At 45.4% G+C, this 21,700-nt stretch overlaps 1 protein-coding gene across 7 annotated transcripts in view; it reads left to right on the top strand.

The window, feature by feature from the left end:
* LOC141097495 (interferon-induced GTP-binding protein Mx-like) overlaps nucleotides 1–21,700 on the top strand; it is a 271,547-nt gene that overhangs the window by 188,687 nt on the left and 61,160 nt on the right. For 4 of the 7 annotated variants that reach the window (XM_073584715.1, XM_073584716.1, XM_073584711.1 and 1 more), the window contains 3 exons: nucleotides 16,007–16,121; nucleotides 18,298–18,347; nucleotides 19,825–20,014. In XM_073584715.1, the coding sequence (XP_073440816.1) occupies nucleotides 16,085–16,121; nucleotides 18,298–18,347; nucleotides 19,825–20,014 (277 nt within the window). In that variant the 5' untranslated portion in view covers nucleotides 16,007–16,084. Of the gene's footprint in view, nucleotides 1–11,336; nucleotides 11,522–12,444; nucleotides 12,500–16,006; nucleotides 16,122–18,297; nucleotides 18,348–19,824; nucleotides 20,015–21,700 lie in introns of those variants that run through there. The other 3 variants (XM_073584714.1, XM_073584710.1, XM_073584713.1) reach the window with 3 other exon arrangements.

The following is a 21,700-nucleotide window of genomic DNA, read 5'->3' as shown; positions in this document are numbered from 1 at the left end:
TTATTGGTACCATTTTCGGGCACGTGACATCGCATTTTATTCCGATTTTTGTGAGGCAGAATGAACAAAAACCAGCATTTCATTAAATTTTTTTTTTGGGGGGGGGGCGGTTACACTGTTCACATGTGGTAAAATTGATTAAGCGGTTCAATTCTTCGTGTCAGTACGATTACAGCGATACTTCATTTATGTAACTTTTTTAATGTTTTGGCGCTTTTATACAATAAAAACAATTTTATATAAAAAAATAATTATTTTTGCATCGCTTTATTTTGAGAGCTATAAGTTTTTATTTTTTCGCTGATGACGCTGTATGGGGGCTTGTTTTTTTGCGGGACATGTTGATGTTTTCAGTGGTACCATGTTTATTTATATCTGTCTTTTTGATCACGTGTTATTCCACTTTTTGTTCGGCAGTATGATGATAAAGCTTTTTTTTTTGCCTTGTTTTTTTATGGTGTTCACTAAAGGGGTTAACTAGTGGGATAGTTTTATAGGGCGGGTTGTTACGGACGCGGCGATACTAAATATGTGTACTTTTATTGTGTAGATTTTTTTCATTTAAATATTGATTGATTGAATAAATATTGCTTTTTTATTATTATATTTTAGTCTTTTTTTAAATATTTTTACATTTATTTAATTATTTTTTTATTTAATTCTTACTTTTACACTGTGTCCCACTATGGGACACTCATTTTGTGCACGCTGATCGCTTCTACAGTATAGCATGCAGATCTGCATGCTATAGAAGCTGTCAGCACTGCACGGAGTTGCACACTGACTTGAGAGACTTCCTGGCAATCACTGTGCATGGCATGAAGTCTCTCAGCAGTGGAGACCCGGATGTCATCATGACGACATCGGGTCTCCATGGCAGCAATCGGGACCCCGCGTCATGCGTTATGACACCTCTCCTTTACTAAGCCAGGCTTAATGTCACCTTACAGTGCAAAGGTGACATTAACCCCTTATTACCCCATATGCCACCCGCTACAGTGCTGTGAGAAGAGAGAGGCTAAGTGCCGGAATTGGCGCATCTTACAGGTGCACCTTTTCTGGGGTGGCTGGGGGGAAGATGTTTTTAGCCAGGGGGGAGGGGTGGGGGGGCAATAACCATGGTCCCTTTCTAGGCTATTAATATCTGCCCTCAGTCACTGGCTTTCCCTCTCTGGCGCAGAAAATTGCGCGGGAGCCCACGCCATTTTTATCCATGAAAACATTCTTTTATTACATACATACAGGTCCCAAATTTTACACACACATACTGCTAACAGTATTAGTCAAAGACATCTCTATACCTATTTGTTTAGCATGGGTTTATTGTATGTAAACCATGTCTCCTATCCTGTCAGCTTCAGCAATGATTTTACAGAAGCCGACAAATGAATTACCAGCTATCCTGCTATCTACCTGTCTATGAAATATATATATATAATATGTGTGTGTATGTCAATCACATATATATATATATATATATATATATATACAGTTGTGGCCAAAAGTATTGACACCCCTGCAATTTTGTCAGATAATACTCAGTTTCTTCATGAAAATGATTGCAAACACAAATTCTTTGGTGTTATTATCTTCATTTAATTTGTCTTAAATGAAAAAACACAAAAAGATTGTCCTAAAGCCAAATTGGATATAATTCCACACCAAACATAAAAGAGAGGGTGGACAAAAGTATTGGCACTGTTCGAAAAATCATGTGATGCTTCTCTAATTTGTGTAATTAACAGCACCTGTAACTTACCTGTGGCACCTAACAGGTGTTGGCAATAACTAAATCACACTTGCAGCCAGTTGACATGGATTAAAGTTGACTCAACCTCTGTCCTGTGTCCTTGTGTGTACCACATTGAGCATGGAGAAAAGAAAGAAGACCAAAGAACTGTCTGAGGACTTGAGAAACCAAATTGTGAGGAAGCATGAGCAATCTCAAGGCTACAAGTCCATCTCCAAAGACCTGAATGTTCCTGTGTCTACCATGCGCAGTAGGGTGACCGGATCTCATATGGGGGGGAAAAAATGTCAGAATCTTGTTCGTCTGGACCCCACAAAACGATTCCCCTTTCCAGATATTGAGATAGTCAAAATTTCAGCTCGATCAAATGACGTTAACCCGTGCCGCTCGTTGCTCAAAGTTTGAAAAAATCCAAATTGAGGTATTTTAAGATTTAGGTATTTTGCATAGTCTGTTAGACTATAAAGAATGTGACAACATTGCAGAAATAGCCCTGACCAAATTTTCGAACCATTTGTGGTATTTGAATGCAGAGTTGGTGGGATTATCGTTTTTTGATCCCACCATTACAGACAATGAAAAGTTGTTAATGGCTAATAAATTGCTCAGTAGCACAGATGAACCATCAGAGCACGCTAACCTACATGAGTTGATAATTTTACATAGTTATCTAATCTATTCTAGAGCTTTTGTTAAAGTAGTTTTTGAAACGTCCGAATATAATGCTCGGCATTTGCTTACAACTTGCTTTTGTTCTTCATCTTTTGTCAGAAGGTCGTTAAAGTCGGTTACTTCCTACCTCTTTTAATTTTTCTTTCCTAACTTTTGGATTTACAACCCTAGCGTACTCTGATGGTTCATCTGTGCTACTGAGCAATTTATTAGCAATTAACAACTTTTCATTGTCTGTAATGGTGGGATCAAAAAACGATAATCCCACCAACTCTGCATTCAAATACCACAAATGGTTTGAAAATTTGGTCAGGGCTATTTCTGCAATGTTGTTGTCACATTCTTTATAGTCTAACAGACTATGCAAAATACCTAAATCTTAAAATACCTCAATTTGGATTTTTTCAAACTTTGAGCGACGAGCGGCACGGGTTAACGTCGTTTAATCGAGCTCAAATTTTGGCTATCTCAATATCTGGAAAGGGGAATTGTTTTGTTGGGTCAAGACGGACAAAATTCCGACATCGATTTTTTGCGGTCACCCTAATGCGCAGTGTCATCAAGAAGTTTAAAGCCCATGGCACTGTGGCTAACCTCCCTAGATGTGGACGGAAAAGAAAAATTGACAAGAGATTTCAACGCAAGATTGTGCGGATGTTGGATAAAGACCCTCGACTAACATCCAAACAAGTTCAAGCTGCCCTGCAGTCCGAGGGTACAACAGTGTCAACCCGTACTATCCGTCGGCATCTGAATGAAAAGGGACTGTATGGTAGGATACCCAGGAAGACCCCACTTCTTACCCCGAGACATAAAAAAGCCAGGCTGGAGTTTGCCAAAACTTACCTGAAAAAGCCTAAAATGTTTTGGAAGAATGTTCTCTGGTCAGATGAGACAAAAGTAGAGCTTTTTGGGCAAAGGCATCAATATAGAGTTTACAGTAGAAAAAAAGAGGCATTCAAAGAAAAAAACACGGTCCCTACAGTCAAACATGGCGGAGGTTCCCTGATGTTTTGGGGTTGCTTTGCTGCCTCTGGCACTGGACTGCTTGACCGTGTGCATTTTTTCTGTGGAGACGCCTCTCCTACAATTTCTGTCTGCCCTAAACGAGAGAAACGTTTTGCACACATACAGTGGGGAAAAAAAGTATTTAGTCAGTCAGCAATAGTGCAAGTTCCACCACTTAAAAAGATGAGAGGCGTCTGTAATTTACATCATAGGTAGACCTCAACTATGGGAGACAAACTGAGAAAAAAAAATCCAGAAAATCACATTGTCTGTTTTTTTTTTCATTTTATTTGCATATTATGGTGGAAAATAAGTATTTGGTCAGAAACAAAATTTCATCTCAATACTTTGTGATATATCCTTTGTTGGCAATGACAGAGGTCAAATGTTTTCTGTAAGTCTTCACAAGGTTGCCACACACTGTTGTTGGTATGTTGGCCCATTCCTCCATGCAGATCTCCTCTAGAGCAGTGATGTTTTTGGCTTTTCGCTTGGCAACACGGACTTTCAACTCCCTCCAAAGGTTTTCTATAGGGTTGAGATCTGGAGACTGGCTAGGCCACTCCAGGACCTTGAAATGCTTCTTACGAAGCCACTCCTTCGTTGCCCTGGCGGTGTGCTTTGGATCATTGTCATGTTGAAAGACCCAGCCACGTTTCATCTTCAATGCCCTTGCTGATGGAAGGAGGTTTGCACTCAAAATCTCACGATACATGGCCCCATTCATTCTTTCATGTACCCAGATCAGTCGTCCTGGCCCCTTTGCAGAGAAACAGCCCCAAAGCATGATGTTTCCACCACCATGCTTTACAGTAGGTATGGTGTTTGATGGATGCAACTCAGTATTCTTTTTCCTCCAAACACGACAAGTTGTGTTTCTACCAAACAGTTCCAGTTTGGTTTCATCAGACCATAGGACATTCTCCCAAAACTCCTCTGGATCATCCAAATGCTCTCTAGCAAACTTCAGATGGGCCCGGACATGTACAGGCTTACGCAGTGGGACACGTCTGGCACTGCAGGATCTGAGTCCATGGTGGCGTAGTGTGTTACTTATGGTAGGCCTTGTTACATTGGTCCCAGCTCTCTGCAGTTCATTCACTAGGTCCCCCCGCGTGGTTCTGGGATTTTTGCTCACCGTTCTTGTGATCATTCTGACCCCACGGGGTGGGATTTTGCGTGGAGCACCAGATCGAGGGAGATTATCAGTGGTCTTGTATGTCTTCCATTTTCTAATTATTGCTCCCACAGTTGATTTCTTCACTCCAAGCTGGTTGGCTATTGCAGATTCAGTCTTTCCAGCCTGGTGCAGGGCTACAATTTTGTTTCTGGTGTCCTTTGACAGCTCTTTGGTCTTCACCATAGTGGAGTTTGGAGTCAGACTGTTTGAGGGTGTGCACAGGTGTCTTTTTATACTGATAACAAGTTTAAACAGGTGCCATTACTACAGGTAATGAGTGGAGGAAAGAGGAGACTCTTAAAGAAGAAGTTACAGGTCTGTGAGAGCCAGAAATCTTGATTGCTTGTTTCTGACCAAATACTTATTTTCCACCATAATATGCAAATAAAATGAAAAAAAAACAGACAATGTGATTTTCCGGATTTTTTTTTCTCAGTTTGTCTCCCATAGTTGAGGTCTACCTATGATGTAAATTACAGACGCCTCTCATCTTTTTAAGTGGTGGAACTTGCACTATTGCTGACTGACTAAATACTTTTTTTCCCCACTGTATATACACACACACACACTGCTCAAAAAAATAAAGGGAACACTTAATCAACACAATGTAACTCCAAGTTAGGCCGGGGTCACACTAACCGACGCAAAGTACGGTCCGTAGTTTACATGCGTAATACGGATGAATGACCCCTGAATAGTGCTCCGTATGTCATCCGTAATCAAGGTGCGGTTGCGTATTTTGCGCATGTAAGCATCCGTATGGAATCCGTATGGAATCCGTATGCCGAGATTTTCTCGCCGACTTGCAAAATGGACATTTAATGGAGCCCTATGACAGGGTTTCTAACAGAAACGAAAGAATAGATATAGACACATAGAATATATATATATATGTATTCTATGTGTCTATATCTATTCTTTTGTTTCTTTATTAAACCTGACAGTGTGAGTTTACTGTATAGCGCACTGAATTGCCGGCTTTTCTAAAAGACACCGGGTGCGTATTTCCCGCAAGTCACAGGTGTGGTCCGTGTGTAATGCGTATTTTTAGCGCACCCATAGACTTTCATTGGCGTACTACGGGCATAGTACGCTGACAATCGCAGCATGCTGCGATTGGCACGGACCGTAGAATACGGATGAGAAATATACGGCTGTTGGGAGCTGCCCCATAGAGAATCATTTGTCCGTGTGTAATGCGTGCTTTTAACGCCTCTCACTCGTCCGTATTCCTCTCTAGTGTGACCCTGGCCTAAATCAAACTTCTGTGAAATCAAACTGTCCACTTAGGAAGCAACACTGATTGACAATCATTTTCACATGCTGTTGTGCAAATGGAATAGACAACAGATGGAAATTATTGGCAATTATCAAGACACCCTCAATAAAGGAGTGGTTCTGCAGGTGGGGACCACAGACCACATCTCAGCACCAATGCTTTTTGGCTGATGTTTTGGTCACTTTTGAATGTTGGTTGTGCTTTCACACTCGTGGTAGCATGTGACAGACTCTACAACCCACACAAGTGGCTCAGGTAGTACAGCTCATCCAGAATGGCACATCAATGCGAGCTGTGGCAATAAGGTTTGCTGTGTCTGTCAGCGTAGTGTCCGGAGGCTGGAGGCGCTACCAGGAGACATGCCAGTACACCAGGAGACGTGGAGGGGGCCGTAGGAGGGCAACAACCTAGCAGCAGGACCGCTACCTCAGCCTTTGTGCAAGGAGGAACAGGAGGAGCCAGAGCCCTGCAAAATGACCTCCAGCAGGCCACAAATGTGCATGTGTCTGCACAAACGGTTACAGTAGAAACCGACTGCATGAGGATGGTCTGAGGGCCCGACATCCATAGATGGGGGTTGTGCTCACAGCCCAACACTGTGCAGGACGCTTGGCATTTGCCACAGAACACCAGGATTGGCAAATTCGCTAATGGCGCCCTATGCTCTTCACAGATGAAAGCAGGTTCACAATGAGCACATGTGACAGACGTGACAGAGTCTGGAGACGCCGTGGAGAGCGATCTGCTGCCTGCAACATCCTTCAGCATGACCAGTTTGGCAGTGGGTCAGTAATGGTGTGGGGTGGCATTTCTTTGGAGGGCCGCACAGCCCTCCATGTGCTCGCCAGAGGTAGCCTGACTGCCATTAGGTACCGAGATGAGATCCTCAGACTCCTTGTGAGACCATATGCTGGTGCGGTTGACCCTGGGTTCCTCCTAATGCAGGACAATGCCAGACCTCATGTGGCTGGAGTGTGTCAGCTATGAACTGGCCAGCCCATTCCACAGACCTGAATCCGATTGAGCACATCTGGGACATTATGTCTCGCTCCATCCACCAACGTCACGTTGCACCACAGACTGTCCAGGAGTCGGATGCTTTAGTCCAAGTCTGGGAGGAGATCCCTCAGGAGACCATCCGCAACGTTATCAGGAGCATGCCCAGGCGTTGTACACTAGGGATGTCACTAGGGACTTGTTTTAGGGACATTACATTCCACTTTAATTTTGTGGGTGACTCCAAATCCAGGCCTCCATTTGTTAATAAATTTGATTTCCATTGGTGATTTTTGTGTGATTTTGTTGTCAGCATATTCAACTTTGTACAGAACAAAGTATTCAATGAGAATATTTCATTCATTGAAATCTAGGATGTGTTATTTGAGTGTTCCCTTTATTGTTTAGAGCAGTATATATATATATATATATATATATATATATATACACACCTGTTCTATGTGTATATATCTATTCTATTCTAACCTATTCTATACTGTACGCGGCATCTGCCGGCTTTTAATCTAACTATCTATCTATATATTTGTTTTGAAGATTATTTGGTTTTAAAACGATGGGTACGGTTGTATTTTACAATGCGATTTTATCATGAGCTTTTACATACAGAGAACTGTTCTATGTAAAACCTCATGTTAAAATCGCATTGCATACGGATTGCATACGCATGTCATACGGATGTTCCGTATACAAATTGCACAGAAATCGCATTACACTCACATAGCACTCATCCGTTTTTTCGGTAGGGAAATCGGAACGTTTTTTTTTCCTCACATATGGGTATGAGCCTGCCAAGGACTGCCAAAAAAAAAAAAAACAAAAACCTTGTTGCTAAGGGCTGCGGTTCCAACAGCACATGTTGCAGTGCTGGCAACGCTGAGCCCGGAGGGCTGACCGTTGTGAAAGCCGTATACTGACAGCAGCTCAGTGAAAGAGACTGGTGATTGCTTGGGTGCCTCTGCGGATAAGAGGTACCGGAGGACCTGTGTGGCCGACACAGGTAACGACAGGTGTTCATTGTTGTACTGACCTGGGTCAGTGAGCAAGGTCCTGGAGGGTCAGAGTTGGGAGGTTCTGGGAGAGGAAACGGATCCCTGGAGCACGTGGTATGACCTTGGACCTGGTGAGGCGTGAGTGTTGGGCAGTCTCAGGAGGAGATGGATGTCCTGAATAGCACTCGCAAAGCCCCTGGACCTGGTGAGGCTGGTGTGTTGGGAGACCCTGGGAGGAGGGTTGGCTCCCTGAATAGCACCCGGTGCGCCCTGTGTGTTGGACGGTCTCAGGCGGAGATGGTACTTCCTGAATAGCGCATAGAAAGGACACGTGAGTTTTTTGGTGTTTTTTTTTTTTCTTCTTTTTCCCGACTCAGCCTGCGGTGGCTCAGTGGGAGTCAAGAAGGTGACAAGCTGCTTGATGTGGCTCAGTGGGGTCACGAAGGTGACAAGCGGCTTCCGGTGGATCGGCGGGTCCACGAAGACGGCACAGCAGGAGCTGCAGTGACACAAGCTGCTGTGTGTGAACAGCAGCCGGTGGTGCCGGTGATCGGTGACAGCAGGAGCTGTGGTGGTGCCAACAAAGACTTGTGTGGTATCATAAGAAACAAACTGTTGTGTGAACTGTGGTCTGAGAAGACCGGTATAACAGACATGGGGAGATCCCGAAAGGGAGTGGAGTCCCAAAAGGGGGCGGTGACCCAAATCGGGGTGGTAGCCCAAAAGGGGGTGGAGTCCCAGAAGGGGGCGGTGATTCAAATTGGGGTGGTAGCCCAAAAGGGGGTGGAGTCCAAGAAGGGGGTGGTGACCCAAATCGGAGTGGTAACCCAAAAAGGGGTGGAGTCCCGGGAGGGGGCGGTATCCTAAAGTGGGGTGGGTCAAGAAATAGCAGCACTGGGTACCTCAGTGGACATGGCTGGAGTGCTGCAGTGTGTATGTATGACTTGGTCAGAATGTGGGATATCCTTTCCGGATAGTGACGATGGGCCGCAGGTGTGTACCGTGATGCTGCACCGGGAAGGAGTCCCTGGTTGGCTGGACTCAAAGAGTCTCTGACCGAGAAAAACGTCAGAGTGCGCTGCATCCACGGGGTCGTTGTGAATTATAAGGTGGACAGAGTCCTAATTGAGATGACAAAGGGGGAGTGCCAAGGTGGTAGTATGCCACCAAACTTAGTGCATACCTTTGAGAGGCGCCGGGACTTTGTCATGTTTAAAGATGTGGGGCAGGAGGATGGAGACGTTTCTACTGTAGGGCTAGCAGACACAGATGCTGGCGCCTCCTAACGTGGACAGGTCAGACGTAGGGGCGACCGGAGAAAGAATTGCGTCTGACGAATTTACTGACCTGACGTCACCTGAAGCGTACCACAGTGTGAATGAGAATGGTGTGGTAAACAAAAAGAGCGGAGCTGAAACACGGATAGAGAGTGTCTTGGGGGTTCACCGTACGGTGTGATGTGACTGTGACGTGTTGTTGCCAGTAGCCACCACTAGGACAGAATCTAATGCTGTGCTGACTGAAACTCGTGACAGGACTGGTGGTAACCTGATCGAGAAGATAACGGGAATAGAAACACAGTCAGAGGGTAACCGGGGGGTTCACTCGACTGATAGGACTGACTCAGTGGTACCCTTTGACGATATAATTAAAGAATTAGTGGTGCGACACGTGCTGGCCAAAAGAGAACAAGATCAGGAGATACAGTTAATAAAAGAAACAGTGGAAGAACATGTCAAACAAGAGAGAATCTTGAGACAGTAGGCCGAGCACAAGGTGGAAGGGCTCGAGAAAGAAGTCATGGAGCTCAGAGGTCACCTGTCCACCTGGCAAAGTGTGAACAAAAGCCTTAAGGAAGAGATGGAAGAACTCCGAGGAGTAGTAAAAGGTCTTCTGCGAGAAAAGAAGTTGGACGAAGATTTACAGCGGCCGGGCCCAACTGATGATAAAATGGATCTGCCAGTACCCATCTTGACAAAGGGTCGTGAAGAGATAAAATCTCGTGAAGTTGGTGAGCAAGGAGCTGAAGACGACAGTCACCCGATCGGGTCAACTGTAGTGAAGGAAGTGTCTGTGGTCAAACCAGAGTCTTCTGTCCAGGAAGAGAGCAAGACCACGACAATCAAATCTATGATCGAGGTACCCGAAGACATGCAAGAAGCCTGTGCGGAGGAAGGTGTACATGAGGCTTTCAAAAAGGCGGTCAAGGCGTGTGAGGTGCACTGGGCACCCGAGACTTGGAAGTTAGTGATAATATCCACCAGAGAAGATACAGCAAACCGGGTAGCTGTCCTGAAAGAGATGCATTTGCAATGTCTCCACACCAAACAGCTGGTCAGGCGGAGTAATATGAAGGCTGCTCGACGCCTAGAGTTAGCGAAGGAGGCTATGGATCGGCTGGGTTTGCAGAAAAATGTGGTTCCGGTACCCAAAGCTCTGATTGGAAGAATCATTGGAAGATCCGGGAAGGTAATGCAAGACCTTGTGAATATCTCCGGTGTGGTGAGGGTGAGGATCCCTCCTGATGATGAAGACCAGGTATCCAGGGAAGTGGATAGGATTTCCATCATGGTGGTTGGCTCCGTGGAAAGCCTGAGAGAATTTTGGATGCTCGTGGAGTATCGAGTGGAGTACCTGCAAGAAATTGAGCAGTTGAGGCCGGACCGTCGGCAAATTAATAAAGAAATACGGAATACCAGGTGGCGGCCGCCTCCAACCCAAGATGTAAGGACCCGAACGGTTCCTCCAAGAAGTGACATGGCAGATGGCCGAAGAGTGTCAGCAAGGGGTAATTTGACTGACAGGATGATGTTGAAAGACCATAGTTCCTGTGAGACGCTGACTGAGTCAGACTCAGACCAGACAGCAGGCTCGACTAAGACTTATGACCGAACCAACCGAGAGAGACGGTCAGTGAGAGAAAGATCAGGTGACGAAGCGCACTGCAGACAGGTGGAGACTAGAGAGTGTCTGATGACGCAGACAAACCGTGACTGGAGGGTCAAAGACAATGACCGGTATTATGACCGCTGGGAGCGGGGGAGGCCTAACGTAGAGATGAGGCCGTATGACAAATGGAGACGTTCTCTCGACCTGGGGGGCAAGGTGTAGTGAGTGCCCAGTCTCGAGAGCCGGGGGTTATGCTGTGTGTTCAACCCCACAGGTTTGAACATAGGGGGGAGGTATGTGGTGCAGTGACCGCTGTGTCCGCTAGGGGGCGCTGTGTGGGTGTCCCAGGACAGCCGTATAAGCATTTCCATTGTCCTGATAGGTGTAGGATACTGAAAGATCATAATGATCAGCAGAGGTACTGCTGAGTAGTACGTTCCATTACAATGTGTCAGGGAAGCCTGTGTGTGGCTGTGTGCAATAGGACCTTGGGTGAGGTCATAGCTATGTGATCACCTGTGGGTGTGGTTATGGACCATATAAGGTACCTGAGGTCTGGTCACATGAGGGTGAATGCAGGGACCCGATTGGTCCAGAGAGGAAGGTCCCGCTGACATAGGGCTTCCTGCCTGACAGCACATGTGGACGCTGTGTGTAATGGCGATGTGTGCCTGTCAGTTCCCTGGAGGGAATGAACGTGCAGCATGGTGAAACAGCACGAGGCAACCCTGACGTGGGTGAGATAACTTGGTGGCTAGAAAGCCTGCGCATTTAACAGTGCATATCTTGTGTGATGCAAGGATAACAGCTGAACTCTGTAATGGACGCAATGCTGGCTATAGGCTGTTTTCTGTTGCTGTGACGGTTTATGAAGCTGAAATAAACCGCATGGATTATACTGCTTTATGAAAACCCGTGCCGGATGTGACTTATTCGCTGCCAAGCGAGTGTCCCCTAACTTGGAATGACAGCGCTACCTCACAGTATGTACAGCAAAACTACTGAGCTGCCACAGTCAGAATTGACCGTGGCATCTATGGGGTTAACATTCTGGGATCTGATCTATCTCCAGACTTATATCACTATGGGCAAAGCTTCTGCACCAGCGGCGGTTTGTGGAAACCGCAAACCACAACGTACTATTAGGGTATGTGCACACGTTGCGGATTGGGCTCCGGAATTTCCTGAGCTGATTCTGCATCTCTTGGCAGAATCCGCAGGTCAAAATCCGCACTTTTTTTATGTGAATTTTAAGCGGATTGTCATGCGTGTTTTTTTTTGGCCTGCGGTTTTCTATAATGAAATGGGTGTAGAAACGCAGCGAAATCCGCACAAAGAATTGACATGCTGCGGAAAGTAAACTGCTGCGGATTCTGTGCGGAATTTCCGCAGCATGTGCACAGCAATTTTATTTTTCCATTGGTTAACATTGTATGGTCAAACACTTGCGGAAAATCCGCTGCGGATCCGCAACAAATCCGCAACTTGTACACATACCCTTAAGGGGTAATTGGTGGGTTTACTTTTTGTAGTTTTGCTTTTTATTTTTTTGCTGCACTGTGGATTGCAAAAATTGCAGAACAAAAAAACATCAAACATTGCACAATGTGTACACAAACTATAATTGAGGCAAAAATACTGTATATTTTCTTTCATATAGTCCAGGCTTTGGTTCTCCAGTTTCACCCCAGTACTATCCAGACCAAGATAATACGGTAAGGACCACTCATATTAGCATTGACGTGTCCTTTTTCCGCTCGTGTGCCACCATATGGCATGGTTTTCTTCCAGATATTTGCTTAAGCTATTTTTTTTTTTTTTATTAAGCCACGTTCACACGTTCAGTATTTGGTCAGTATTTTACATCAGTATTTGTCAGCTAAAACCAGGAGTGGATGAAAAATGGAGAAATGGTGACTTTTTTTTATACTTTTTCTTGTTTCACTTCTGATTTTGAAGAACCCAGGTCTTTGAACAAATGCACTACAGGATGCAGCCAGCCCATATAGCAAGATGTTGGCAAAACGGGTGCAAAACACTAAATAGACAGCCACTCACCACCTACCCATTAATGGAGGGGGTGTTCACACTGGGATCCATTTAGAGAGTCCAGCCTGCCTAATTGAATAGTAGAGGCGTGACAAATAGGCTGAGAACCAGACATTATGCATTTCCTTTATGTGAACAGTGCCCTATACAGGCCTTTATTGTGTAATTGTATACTGAGCAGTCACCCCCTCCATGAATGGGTAGGAGGTGAGTGGCTTTCTATTTAGTATTTTGCACCTGTGTTGCCAACATCTTGCTATATGGGCTGGCTGCATCCTGTAGTGCATTTGTTCAAAGACCTGGGCAGGTAAGTGGTGCTGCCATTTTTCTGCTGTTTTTTTTTCACTTCTGATTTTGGCTTGTAAATACTGATGTAAAATACTGACCAAACACTGAACGTGTGAATGTAGCCTAAGAGATCCTCATTAAAGAAAACAAATGAAGAATACTAAAGCAAAACAGTCACTTGCCATAAATATGTATTTTTTTTTAACCAGTGTAAATGCCGCTGTTCTCCTGAATCCGGTGATGTTTTACTTTTGTTTGTACTCCTCTTTGTTACGGAGATATGGCCCTTTCTTCCCTGTATATAAATGTAATCATTTTATCCATCTGGGTGTGGTGCTCAGGAAGATGCACACAGAAAGAAGTGATGATAACGCCCACTTGGCTAACAAGTTAAAAAAAGTACATACAGGGAAGAGAGGGTCATATCTCAGGAACGGAGAGGTGCAGGAAGAAAAGAAAAACAACAATCCAGATGTTGAGAACCTTGGAGGAAGATTGGAAAGCCCGTTGGCCTGAGTATGTGGCTGAATTGGTCTGGGTGTACAACAACTGGGTGCACTGTACAACCGGATACACACCGTATACTCTACTATTTGGGCAGAGCGGACAAGAAATCACGGAGCCGAAGCTGGACCCAGAAGAAGACTACCCACGGACGGGTGTGTCTTCCTGGGTCCGAGAACATAGATACCGATTGCAGACTCTTCACCGGCTGGTACAGACTAGGTACCGAGAGCTTGAGTACCACGAAGCACCGCTCCTCCGAGGGACAGCTACTTTAAAGTAGGAGATCAAGTGCTGGTCCGAGACAAGAGGCCACAAGGCAAGTTGGAATATCGATGGGAGAAAACTCCGTATATGGTGAAACGCCGAGTTGACAATGTTGGTCCAGTATATGAAGTTCAACCCGAAGGGGAGAAAGAGGCGAATACTCAAATAGTCCACCGCCATATGTTGCGTCATTGCCTGACATGGGACCCTGAAAAGGAGAGGAGAGAGCCAAGCCCCACCGAAGCACCTATTCCCACGACTCCTGATTATGATGAGGAAGAACCACTTGCGTCATCCTTAGACTTGGAGAGTTCACCGGCTGCCAGTCCAGAGGAGGTATGTTGGCCCGAAACTCCAGAGATGGCTGCTCCATTGGAACCGGACTTCTCCCCGTCTTCTACCTTCCAATCCGACTCTACCACTCAACCTAAATTCTGCCGCACTGAACGGACGACGGCTGGTACACCTCCCACCCGTTATGAACAGGATCAGTTTATTTGGCAACGGATTGTTCGAGAAATGAAAGAGTGTCACTGTCTTCTGCAAGAACTCTTGCCTGTGCCATGGCGAGCTAAAGGAGAGGGGGAGTGTAAGGAGGAAGCCAGGGCTGTGGGTACCTGTACTGAGCCGGGTCTGGAACTGTCGAGGCTGTGTCCCATGTTTCCCAGGGGAAGGAATAGGGGACCGGACAGGCCCCATGACCTGGGCAGTGGGGGCGTGTTTAGACAGGGACACCTGGCTGGAAGCTGACAGAGAAAAAAGCACGAAGGAGCAGTGGGATTCCCGCCGTCAGTGTGCGAATACCAAGGTGGGCAGTGCGCTCGGCACCTGAAGCGCCGGTGCTGTGACGGACTGCAGCAGACAGCTCCCGGTGCCACCAGTGAGACAGCTAGTGTAGGAGGCACCGCATGCCCAGTGAGAGTAAAGTCGGTGCACGTGCAGAGAGCCCAGGGCTGGTTACAGGACAGTACGCTGCGGACCGTACTGCCGGACAGTGTACCACATGCCTCAATTAACCCCCGGATTGCTGCAGCTATTGTTGCGTTGGCTGCACCAGCTTATGGACTAGGGTCTCAGCGGAAGATACCGGAGACCAACCACTGCCGCCAGAAGACGGATTGCTAACCTTTGACCCCCCCCCTTGTGGACATTTCGTTGACAGCTACAAGGACTTCTACTCTCATCGGAACATTTGCGGCTGAGGAAACCACAGACATGATAATTTTACTGAGTGAACTGTTGCTTTTTAGGGGAGACCTAATATATATATATATATATATATATATATATATATATATATATATACACAAGTATATCAGAGGGCAATACAGAGATCTCTCCAATGAACTGTTTGTACCAAGGACTGTGACAAGAACAAGGGGGCATTCTCTTCGTTTGGAGGAAAGACAATTTCTGCACCAGCATAGAAGAGGGTTCTTCACGGTAAGAGCAGTGAGGCTCTGGAATTCTCCTCCTGAGGAAGTGGTGATGGCCAACTCACTGAATGAATTTAAGAAAGGAATGGAGGCTTTTCTTGTAACAGTATAGAAGGTTACGAATAACATAATATTATAGGTAGATGGTTGACCCAGCTTAGGGGAAGGGATTTTTTTCCCTATGGAGAAAATTGGCTTCTACTCTGTGGGTTTTTTGCCTTCCCCAGGATCAACAATGCAGAACAGCTGCACTAAAAATAGGCTGAACTAGATGGACATAAGGTCTTCCTTCAGCCTTCAAAACTATGTTACTATGTTATTTTTGCTATTCACCTTTATTATTTCCCAGTTTAACTGTTTATCTCCCTTATTGTTAATTAAATTTGTTAACCCTTGTTCTGCCTCCCGTTTGTCACTGCATCCCGCAACCTGCTTATAATGAACGTTGAATTTGCACCTGTTCCAACTGCCCCTGGCAAAGCAAAACTATACAGTATGTCTCCATTGACACAGACTACAATCAGCCCCTGCGTAGTCAGATCCTGCCATCTTGTTCTGTATGTCTACAATGACTGACTCTAGATCAAGTAGAATCCAAACAAAATCCATGTTCTGCCCACATTATGGGACCATATTGCGCTTGTATCATATTTTCTTTTCTTGTCTCTTTTTCCGCAGGGACCCTCCGATCTCTTTCATGCAGCTCGTTCTCATTTTCCAAAAACACCAGCTCCTTTGCAAGGATCCCCGGAAAACATGAACGCAGACGGGAGACACGCTGCTTTTCAACCAGGTCTGCAGATTGCTATGCCTGATAGTGCAGCCCCTTAGGTTGGGGGCAGTTCAGCAACTTTGGTGCGACACAGGTCAAAGATCACTCTGTGCCGCTGCTCCGTAATGCCGGTGAATGGCATCGCATTGCAACCCGCAACACACTGTGATGTCGGCAAGTACGTAAAAAAAAAATCCAACCAATTGCAACTTTTTCCTATCTGCTTGTCACGGTCACCGTTCCTTGTAGGTTGCATCACGGTGCGATGTAGCAGCTGCATAGAGCAATCCTTGGCTGCACAATCGGTGCCGTCACCAAAGTTGCCGCGTAGTCACAGTGTTAATGGTGGAGTCTTGCTGGTACTTAAGTCTAAAGGTGATAACTCACAGGTTGTTGGGGGGGTTCGACCACTGGACCCACTGATCTCAAGAACTGGGCTACGAAAAGCCCCCTCTGAAGGAGACAGTGATCATACATGACCTATTTGCTGTCTATGTGATAGCTAAAAAAAATAGTACTATCCGTATCCGAATGCTGTCGGCGATCGCTGCCAGTCCAATGGAGATTTATTCCAACAATTCATTTCAGAACCCCGTTATCGGAATCATGAGGGTCCCAGCGGTCGGACCCCAAGTTATCACCCATCCGAATGTTTAGAATAAACCCTTTAATGATGCACATGATGTTATAGTAATACTCTTTTGTATCGCAGTACATTATGCCATTCACTAATATAGTGATCGCCATCCCAATAAGCTCACGTAATCCAAGTAACTTCCCATTGCGGTGGGCGTCGGTAAGAGTCTCTATGTACTGTACGTATGTACAGAAAAACTACTGAGATACCGCAGTCAGAACTGACCGTGGCATCTATGGGGTTAATGGGTCGCCCTCCCAGGGCTGTGGGGTACTCGGTACCGGGCTGGTCTCTCAGAGGGGAATGTCACAGCAGCGGTGACCCGGTCCGTGGCCCTGGGCGCCCATGTAAAAGGGAATGAAGTGATGGAATAAAGTTTTGAGTGATTCGTGACGCCACCTGTGGTGTTCGGCAATGAAGGTGTTAAGCCGACGCTGCAGACAGATCCTATGGGACAGATGGTGTGGTGTAGCAATGATGGTGTGGCCCTCCACAGGTAGGGTTGTAGTCCCAGGGCAGAGTAGATGAAAAGGGTAGGTGTTGGGGAAGAGGGTGCAGTGTTTGGCACAGAGATGTAGCAGTGCTGGAGAGTCTGCAGGAAGAAGGCAAGGACACAATAGGGTGCAGTTTCTTTACCTTTATTTTGCTTGGCAAATGCAGTCCAGGGTCCAGATTACAGATGGCACAGGAGCTGGCTAGCCTGGAAGCAACTCAGGAATCTCTCTATGCAGGTGGGTTGTGTAGTCTTCTTTCTAGTGCTTACTTGAGGTACATGCAGTACTGTGTTACACTGAAGTTCCTCCTTCTTATTCCCTCTCAGATCTTCCTCGTATGGCAGACAGCTGTAGCCCTCTATCTCTTCTCTTGGCTCACTCGTTGCTGTTGTGCCTCTGAGTCTTAGGTGGGAATAGAGCATTTACAGCTTCCTATTCCTCTGGTTTCTGTTGCAGGACCTTCAGTATCCATACAACCGTGGAGACCAGGCTCCAGATCATGCGTTCCAGCTGGGAACGAGCTCTCAGCTACGCTCAGTCTCCCAGCTTCTCTCTCCACGTCTACACACTTCGACCTCCTCACACTAACTAACTAATTTCCCCTTCCAGGCCCCCAGAGAGCAGCTCCTCCCCCAGGTTTTGGTTCAGAGCTCCCTCTGCTGGCCCAGAGTGGGAACTGTGTTGCATGTTATGGTTAACTGCCAGAGAGACTCTTCATTGCTTCCAAGCCTGACCTCACCCTCCCTGGAGGAAGGCAATGCCAGTGTGGCAACCATACTCCTGGGGGCGCCACATTAACATTCTGGGATCTGATCTATCTCCCGACTTATAATACTACGGGCGCCTGCGAGTCATTTCATGGGCAAAGCTTCTACACCAGCGGCGGTTTGTGAAAAATTACCCGCAAACTGAAAAGGGGTATTTCATGGGTTTACTTTTTGTAGTTTTGCTGTTTTTTATTTTTTTGCTGCACCGTGGAATGCAAAAATTGCAGAACAAAAAACATCAAACATTGCACAAACTATAACTGAGGCAAAGATTATATATTTTCTTTCATATATTCCAGGCTTTGGTTCTCCAGTTTCACCCCAGTACTATCCAGACCAAGATCATACGGTAAGGACCGTCACATTAGCATTGACATGTCCATTTTCCGCTCGTGTGCCACCACATGGCATGGTTTTCTTCCAGATATTTTCTTGCACTAATTTTTTTTATTAGGCCACAGTCACATGTTCAGTATTTGGTCAGTATTTTACATCAGAATTTGTAAGACAAAACCAGGAGTGGATGAAAAATGCAGAAGTGGTGATGGGTTTCTATTATACTATTTCTTGTTCCACTCCTGATTTTGGCTTACAAATACTGATGTAAAATACTGAACGTGTGAACATAGCCCAACAGATCCTCATAAAAGAAAATAAATGAAGAGTATTAAAGCAAACCTGTCCTGTGCCATAAATATGTATTTTTTCAACCAGTGTAAATGCCGCTGTTCTCCTGAATCTGGTGATGTTTTTCTTTTGTACTCCTCTCCGTTCCGGAGATATGGCCCTTTCTTCCCTGTATATAAACATAATCTATTTATCCATCTGGGTGTGGTGCTCAAGAAGATGCACACTGAAAAGAGGTGATGATAACGCCCACTTGGCTAAAAAGTAAAAAAAATTACATACAGGGAAGAGAGGGTCATGTCTCAGGAACGGAGAGGCGCAGGAACAAAAGAAAAACAAGGCCGAACTCAGGAGAACAGCGGCTTTTACATTAGATTAAAAAAAATTACATATTTATGTCAAGTGACAGGACAGATATAAAACCTTAATAAGAATTTATGTGTAATACAGAGGTCATCTACAGGTAATGAACAATTAGGGAATGTAGAGATATTTTACCTCTGATGTAGGCAGTGATAGCGTCTTACGATTATCCTGATATATGACCAATCTACAGGAAAGCGGGGCTAAGGGAAAAAGATCACGGACAACACAATAATAATGTATAAATCTTTATAACATTAATCCTTTCCCGAAACCTTGACATTCACATTTAAGTCATAAATAGAGTGTGGGTGCTGCATGAAACGGACTTTATACATGGTGGGTGCCGAATGTGTAAATAAGGCACCAAAAATGCAACACGATTCTTTTGGCGCAGGTCGGCACACTGCCAAAAGGACGCATGCGCCGGCAAAAGCATACCTGTGCACAGCCTAAAGATAGGGTACGCAGGTCGCCTGCAGCGTCATGCGCCCATAGGCGGAGCTGACCAGAGGAGGTGCGATAGGGGGCGGAGCTTCACGGAGAGCGTCCACTGCGCCTCAAAACAATAGTGTGAAAGTAGCCTTAGGTCCAAAATAATTTGATTGCTAATTTCTCCCCAATAAAGAGGCAACATTTAAAAAAATCTATTTGTCTACATATTATATCCAAAAAAAAGATAAAGGCAGGACTCCAAGGTCCAAAAGAATTTTTTGGTTTATTGACATGAAGTCATGATCTATCTAACTTTATATTATCTATCTGACTTTCTATCTATAATCTATTTATCATATATTATATATGCAGTCTATTTCTTTTTCTTTTTTTTTTTTAAGCCTGCAACACTTATGGACAAGCAATTCCAAGAGAAGATCCGCCTGTGTATTGACCTCATTGACTCACTTCGGTCATTTGGGGTGGAGAAGGATCTGGCATTACCAGCGATCGCCGTCATTGGTGATCAGAGTTCTGGTAAAAGCTCAGTCCTGGAGGCTTTGTCTGGAGTCACACTTCCTAGAGGCACCGGTAAGAGATTTTCTATCTGTCTTACAGTTTTCCAGCTTTCTGTATGTTCCCTGGTGGTCTAGAGTAATGAAAAAGTAATGCCAGCTTCCTTGCATGCTGATAAACATCATTAAAGAGGTTATTTCATTTCTAGCTACTCTGATGGTCTTGGGTAGAGAAATGGTAAATGTCCAGTTCCCTTGTGGTCTGGAGTAATAGAAGGAATAATTCATGGTCAATGGCAGGATTTCTTATTCTTTCAAAGCAAAGTGCCCGCTAATTAAAATACATTACATTGAAGTTAACCAGAGCTATGAACATACCCTTAATGGAGGTGATAATAGCAGCTTTCCTGATGGTCTAGGATAATGGTGTGGTAACAACAGCTTCCGGGTGGTCTAGGTCAGTGGAGGCTTCCCTGCTGGTTTGGGTTAGTGGGGAGATGTCACCAGCTTTACTGGTGGTCTAGGGTACAGGTGGGATTAATGCCACCTTACTGGGGATATAGCATAGTCAAGAAGTAACACAACTTCTCATCTGATTTAGGATAGCAGAAGGGTAACACCAGCTTTTCTGTTGGTCTAGGGCAGGGGTGGGAAACCTTTATCCAGTCGGGGGCCATTTGGAAATTCTGACATCATTATGGGCCACACAAAAATGATCACCTTGAAAATTATTTCGGTATATTTAGTCAAACAATTAATTACGGTAACTGACCCTTAATGTGACAGCTGGAGCTGCTTCTCTTTGGTGCAGCTGAGATGTTAAGTGATACTGATCATGTTGCTCCTCACAGCTGCTTTTCCAGGTTTGTGTCGGCCAGGAGAGCAGTCAACTTTTTGTCATAATAAGTTTTGTAAATCATATACATCACATAGGAGACACTGGGACTACTATATATACATCACATAGGAGACGATGAGATAGCTTTATATACACCATATAGGAAACGCTGGGACTGCTGTATATACGTCACACGGGAGACGCTGGAACTGCTGTATATAGATTGCATAGGAGATGCTGGGACTGCTGTATATACTGTAAATCACACAGGAGATGCTGGGATTGCTACATACATAACATAGGAAACATTGAGACTGCTGTACAGACATAACGTAGGAAACATTGAGACTGCTTTATATGCATCACAGGATACTCTGGGGTCATATAAATTACAGGAGGGGCTGGGGGGCATAGACATCACAGGAGATGCTGGGACATATTCATCACCGGGGAGGCTGGGGGGAATAGACATCATTGAAGGACTATATACATCACTAGGAAGCACAGACAGCACTGAGGTATATATGTCCCTGGGGGGAATATACATCACTGGTGGGGTCACATACATCATTGGGGGCTATATATATCCCCCACCTGTGATATATAGTACTCGGGTGGATATACAGCACTTTTGGGGTTAATGCAGCACTGGGGAATATACACATCATTTGGGGGCACATACAGCCATAGGGGGGAGATATGCAGCACTGGGGGGACAGGCATCACCAGGGAGGCACATAGATCACCGGGGTGACACGAATATCACAGGGGTGGGGCACAGAGATCACAGGGGTGCACATAGCTGGGGGCACAGAGATCATGGAGGGGCACATAGCTGGAGGGGACAGATCACAGGGGGCACAAAGATCATCCTGTGATATTTGTGCTCCCATGTGAACATAGCAGGGAGGCACAAGGATAACA

The sequence above is a fragment of the Dendrobates tinctorius genome, unplaced genomic scaffold (assembly GCF_039654945.1).
Source record: "Dendrobates tinctorius isolate UK_male_01 unplaced genomic scaffold, ASM3965494v1 ptg000084l, whole genome shotgun sequence".
NCBI classification, from domain to species: Eukaryota; Metazoa; Chordata; class Amphibia; order Anura; family Dendrobatidae; genus Dendrobates; species Dendrobates tinctorius.
The sequence above is the reverse complement of the archived record's forward strand: the minus strand, read 5'-3'. Positions and strand labels throughout refer to the sequence as shown.